Source organism: Cyprinodon variegatus, unplaced genomic scaffold, assembly GCF_000732505.1.
Source record: "Cyprinodon variegatus isolate N-32 unplaced genomic scaffold, C_variegatus-1.0 Scaffold680, whole genome shotgun sequence".
Taxonomy (NCBI): Eukaryota; Metazoa; Chordata; class Actinopteri; order Cyprinodontiformes; family Cyprinodontidae; genus Cyprinodon; species Cyprinodon variegatus.
Genome location: NW_015151133.1, coordinates 206532 through 212675, shown reverse-complemented (window position 1 = coordinate 212675; position 6144 = coordinate 206532). Strand labels below are relative to the sequence as shown.

Below are 6144 nucleotides of genomic sequence, written 5' to 3'. Positions count from 1 at the left end.
CAAAAAAGTACTCCAGAGTGTTGTTCAGCATGGGGGTGAGTAGAAAATGAAGGCTAATCATGTTTTGGGTGTACTATTCCTTTAAGCCAAGTGAAACTAAAACTTTTCCGCTTGTGGAGTTCTGGATGGAGCATATTGACAGACAAAAATTTTAATTTAAATGCAAAATATTGTTTTTTTGTTAGTTTCTTTTGCAATGTTGGTATAATTACTGCTCTAAGTGGGGCGCTCTGTCAGCTAAAAGCATATTTTATAGTCTCAATACTCCAGTTAACAATTGATATTAACCAATATCTGTTGATATTAGTTGACCATTATTTCAATAATCGATTAATCGCGATTAATTGTGTCAGCCTTATTGCAATGGATTTTATTTATTCAAAGTAAATTAACTGGTGCAGAATATTGGAAGATAAAAAGCTGACTTTATAACATCTTTAAAACAGTGGATCATTATTGCTCCACTTCAATATCACAACAAATTCTTCTTAGACATCATGGACTTTGGTTGTAAAGTGACAAATGTGAAAAAAAAAATTTATTTTAAGACATGAGGCTGTTGGTTGTATTCTGCTTTGATTTTATGGATTTTATTCAGCTCTTATGGACACACAGCAGGTCAGTCTGAAAGGACTAAAGGCTCTTCAGGCCACTACAGTAAAATCTTAGTAAATGATGACAAGAAATCTGAATACTATTGTTTAGTAAACAGCATTCAGTATAAACATCTTCAATCCTGAGAAATGTTAGTGTTATATTTATATATTTGTAAATGATATAATGTTCCCACAATCCTCCAGGAGCTCTAGCATTACAGGCACTGAAGAAATAGATCCAGTGTGAAAACTGAGGGCAGGTAGAGTTTAGACATCTGTGCAGCAAAGAATCCAGAACCAAATATTTCGTCAAACCACATCTTAATCTTTCACTTTTGAACATACTGACTACTGAATTAAGATTTGGTTTAAATGCCTGATTCCAATGGCAATTCTTTAACCTTAAGTCTGATCTTAAAAGAACAGAGCATCACCTTGAAACGATCCTTCAGTTCATTCAAACTTACACCATGTATAATGAATAGAGTGCCATATATGCAATGCTTTGCAATAACTCAATGTCAACTGCAATTTTATTCAGTGATGGTCAATTTAGCTTCTACAATTGTTGCGTAACCGTGACATGTTCTCAGTCCAGGTATTGAGCCGTCTTTGATTTGGATTCTTGTGATTCAATCGACTCCTCATCAAGATCCTGCTATTAAAAGATCATTATAGTATAGAATCTGAAATCTGATGAATTTCTACCTCTTTTCTTTTGGCATAGACAGTAACATTAGCTAAAGAGCTTTGTAAAACCAATTTTAAACAGGGAAAGTATGTAACACAGACTATGGGTATTTTTTGTGTATAATAACAATAAAAACATTTTTTTTTAAAGATATTTCATTTCAAAATGTTTAAAAATGTCTCAGCGGACCATCTTTGTTTAAGGCTGATGCCACAGCATCAATTGTCTTACCAAAACAGCCTGACGATCTCTTTGCATCCATGTTGTTGAAGTTACATAGAATAAGAAGTTATCTGTGTTAAGGTTTTCAGTTTCATAGTGCCACCAGGGGGCCTGGCATAAAAACTACAGCACCTTCAGTGGTGCTGGGAGTACTTGACTGGACATACAGGTTGTTTCTGAAAACGCTACCATGTTCTGTATGGACTAGACCAAGAAATGTTTAATGCCTTGCAGTGAAGATGATGGTGATAAAGAGTTACTGCTGCGGCTCTCTGTACATCTGTACCATTTGACCTCCTGTACCCACAGTGTTAGATATATTTTAGGAAAGGAGCTGTTTAAAGCAGGGCACATCATACAGGCTATGAAGCAGAGGACAGCTTTAGGTTTTGCTTAAAGAAGACTAATGACATACAGCCACATTGGATAAAATAGAATATGCTTTCTGATAGGGCTCGTTTGTCAAATAAGCTTTAGGCAGCTTTAAACATGCCGTTCTTATTAGGCCGATGTAATATGCTCATCTTTAAAATCCACTTTCTATTCCCTCTGACCAGGAACTCTAGAATTAACAGCAACAAAGACTTGAAAAAACAAGAGTTTGATCCATTTAATGCATCATTTTACTTAATGTTACATGATGCGTTACTGAAATTTTCATATGCTTTTGCATTTATTTGTATGATTAGTAATCAAAATTCAGCTCTTTTAAAAGAGATTGTCTGTATAGCTTTTTTTTTTTAAAGAAACAAAAAAAAAAAAAAATTAAACTTGTTCTGCGTTGTGTTGAGGCTTTTAACTTAACATTTTAAATAAATGTAGGGCCGTAGTAATCATTCTAGTATTCTAGTATTTCTCTCTTTTTTTATTATTAATATTGTCTTTTTGACAAGTATACATTTATTAGAAAAAAAAAAGTTTGAGGTAAAAAAAAATATTTCACATTTCAAATTCATTGTGAATGGCTAAAAAAAAAAATAAGTACATTTAATGCTGAGAAAAGTCCCGTTAGAAGCTCTGGATAGAGGATATTTTCTCACAGTTTCAGCCTCAACACTCTTATTGGGTTGTTTTTCAGAGTCTGCACACCTTCAGTAAATTATTTAACTACTTGTTAGTGAATAATCAGTTTAAATTTTTCACAGTTAATCTTGTAGATTATTTTATTCCTTAAAAATGTGCGTGTTTAAAATTTATTTTGTTTACCTGGATGTTGATTTGTGTTCCCTGTTTTGAGGATTCAGCCTATGGGCAGCGCTCAACTAGAAATGTCTTTCAATGACACTGAAGAGGAAGTGGTTTTTGTTTCCTAATGTATTACACAGAGCATCGAAAGCTAATAATAGGAGGAAGCTAAAAGACAGATCAATAGCAGGGAAACATTAGCTGCCCCCGAGGAAAGGGAGAGGAGGTACACACAGAAGAGGGAGGATAGGGAACAGAATGTAGCAGAGTGCTTTTCGGGAAGACTAAACTGCGATTTGTGTATGAAGATAAGATGTGTTGGAAGATGTAAGAGGCAGATATAAGACGACAGAAAGGATATCAGGTCTAACTGTATCATAAATCAGTGTATGAACATTAAGAGATGGGACTCAGCAGGAATGAGCTCAGGTTCACTTGCTTTAGCTGTATGCCACCACCTGCATACACCTAAACAAGCCTGACTAAACCGAGACTAAACATCATTACTCATCTTTGCAACTTTTTTTATTTTTTTTATGTACAGATGAGATATGGAAACTCCAATCATAGCATGCAGTAAGCTGCTGATGGCAGAGATAAAGTCTGGATGTACTGGGCACGGTATGTAAACATGTATGCTCCCTCATCAGGATACTCACAGCTGCTACTCCAGGACTTGAGGAGAGATTTGATGCTGATCTCAAAGAACACTGAATCCTGCAGGCTCAGCATGGTGGCTCGCAAAAGTTAAGGCACGGTGATCACAGGGTTCCCGGTGTTTTCATTATCGCCCATCCCACACAAAAAAAAAATATCAGAGCATTTTCTCCTGGGTAATATTCACCTGCCGCACACGGTTCAGACCGATTCTAGCAACTCTTTCCCAAACCGCCGCTGCTCACTAGCATCCGCAGCAGAGGGTGAAACCAGTCACCCTGAGAGAACTGTTAGGGTAAAATTAAAAAGTGGAAATATTTTCCCTTTTTCTTCCCTACCGGTCAATTAAAAAAGTAGGACTATACTTTTTGATTAAAAAGTATTCCGACCCAGCTCCTGCTGCCCAGTTGCCAGTCCACAGAGTCCCTCATCCCCATTTCAGAACAGAACGATCCAGAAAGGATTCAGGACAAAAACTGCAGAGAAACTTTTGCTCATCGTACAAAAGAAACCGCAGCAACATAAAGTGTTAGTATTCAGTAATATTCCATCTCCTTCTGTCTTCCTGTGTGTGCCAGTTGTAGCCTGCTAACACTGTCAGAAACCCTCCTCCCTTTCCCCCCCTCAATCTCTCTCTCCCTTGCTATTCGTTCATGGCCAGCTCCTCCTCCCTGGAGCAAGCTCTTGTTCTCTTACTGCTCTTCTCTGTTAGGCAAAAAGAGAGAGAGGAGGGGGGGGGAGGCGGGAGCGCAGTGTGGGCGGGTGATGTCATCAAAATGCTGCGAGTGTGTCCTGGCTGTGGTTCAGCGATGCATACGCATGTCAGAGCTACTACTGTGCTGCCTCCCTACTGGCCTATCAAAGCAGAACTTCCTGTAGGCTCCACAGCAGCACTGATGCATCATTCCTCACTGCAGTGGGAGGGGAAGCACAGAGCGGGAGGCTGAGGAAAGGAGTCTACATACTGCATATAGGGCTGCACATACCTATATATTCATCTCAACTCATTAGGTTTGCATTCTGAAAACTTTGTACTTAAAAAAAAACTATATTTTTAAATTAAAACGAAGCAATCATTGAATAGAAAACAAATTGTTTCATTTGAAACAAACTTTTTTACAAAGAAATATGAAAATAAAGGACCTGCATGCACAATGCCTCTAAAGGAAAACATTTAATTAGTCTGAGTAGAACGATACAACCAAACACATGGGATTATCTGATGCTATGATCTGCTGTTGCTGCCAGTTATTTCTACCCATGCAGAGACCTAAAAACAGATCCACATGACAACCAGCCATTTGCAGTCAAGGGCACGATTAAGTTTTTTAGCAAAACAATCTAGGGGAGGAAAGAAAAGGGGGGGGGGAGCAGTGGGAAAGTTACAAAAACACAAATGCTCTTTGTCTTGTTTGAGATTCGTCGTTATTTCTCTCTCCCCCACAGTCTCTCCCTCCGTCACATGTCCATCGCTACACAACTTATGCAAAATGAGGCCAAGCTCATGGCTAGCAAACACAACACAAACAGATGCTTTGTCATGCCCCGGCTGGTGCAGGTCTGATGCAGCCCTCCGCTGTGAAACGCTGCCTTGTGATGCGCCGCACAGATGCTTTGGAGCTGAAGCGGCCTTAAACTTTGAGGGGTTTTGATCCATTTGCTTTAACTATTCACAGAGCTAAAGAAGCAGCCTGATGGCACTCACAAAACACCGCGCAATTACTACTAAGAACATTTCCCACAAAGCCAAAATTGTACTTAAAAGGAAGCCAAAATTTTAACATGTCATTAAAGCTCTTTGACACTTCCCCTACATGTCATTATGGTGCAGCCTTATCGTGGTTAAAGGCTCCATCTGTGAGCTGAGAGCCGAATTTAGATATCAATATCCGAGTCATAAATCCTAGATATGGAAATAAACAGCCTGAGGTGGTTTAACATCTAAAAAAAGACATTTTCATTGAATAAGATAATAAAATCAAAAAACACTGTTCGTTGATGTTTAAGCAGTGGTGTCAGGCCTGCACTTTGGGAATCAGAGGCTTCAGCATTTGTTGCCTGGTGTGATTTCTAATCCTCTGCTATGGCTTTTAACTTTTCATTCTTTAAAAAACAGCAGAAGCAATGAGAGTTAGACGGACTTTAGATTGGAAATCTCTCAGCTTTAATATTGGAATATCTTCACAATGGACAACTTATGTATGAATAAAAACACAGTCAGAGCCGTCACATATCAGGGCTTCAATGCCTTAATAGCATTGTATTCTCTGTGTAACTTTTCTCCTCTGTGCCTAATGTTCTGGCCGACTCTAGGGTTGGGTTTAAGACAGACTGCAATGTTACACCACACTACAAGTAGAAACAGAATGTACTGTTTGTTTTTTTTATACCAACATTATCAATGCCTCTTTGGATCATCCATGATTGACAGTTTCTTTCCAAGGGTCGGTCATAATCTGTTCATCGTAGCAATATTTATGGACCATATTTCTCTGTGGTTACAGATGTTTCTATCTGCACAGTGAGGAAAACTGAGCCTGCATAGGAAAACATGGGTGATAAAATGCATCAAGCATAAATCAACCTTTATTCATGCTCAATTATGCACCCATATCAAAGAGCAGAGCCTCACAGCCTACCTGCGACAGCCCTGAACACAGCACACTATGGCTGGAACGGTTCACAAAATCCATGGTCGGTTCAACGTTTCGTGGTCACGGTTTTCAGTTCAGTTCGGTATATGTTGATTGTTATCCTGACATGTTGGTCATGTTGCTGTTAGCATAAACAAAA

General features: G+C 38.5%; 1 protein-coding gene across 2 annotated transcripts in view; it reads right to left on the bottom strand.

Annotated features, from left to right (window-relative positions):
* Positions 1-6144, bottom strand: part of fryl (FRY like transcription coactivator) — an 87260-nt gene that overhangs the window by 71551 nt on the left and 9565 nt on the right. Inside the window, exon 1 of one of the 2 annotated variants that reach the window (XM_015394308.1) lies at positions 3354-3925. The exons of the other annotated variant lie outside the window; for it this stretch is intronic. Coding sequence (XP_015249794.1) covers positions 3354-3426 — 73 coding nt within the window. The 5' untranslated portion in view covers positions 3427-3925. Of the gene's footprint in view, positions 1-3353; positions 3926-6144 lie in introns of those variants that run through there. 2 annotated transcript variants of the gene reach the window in all.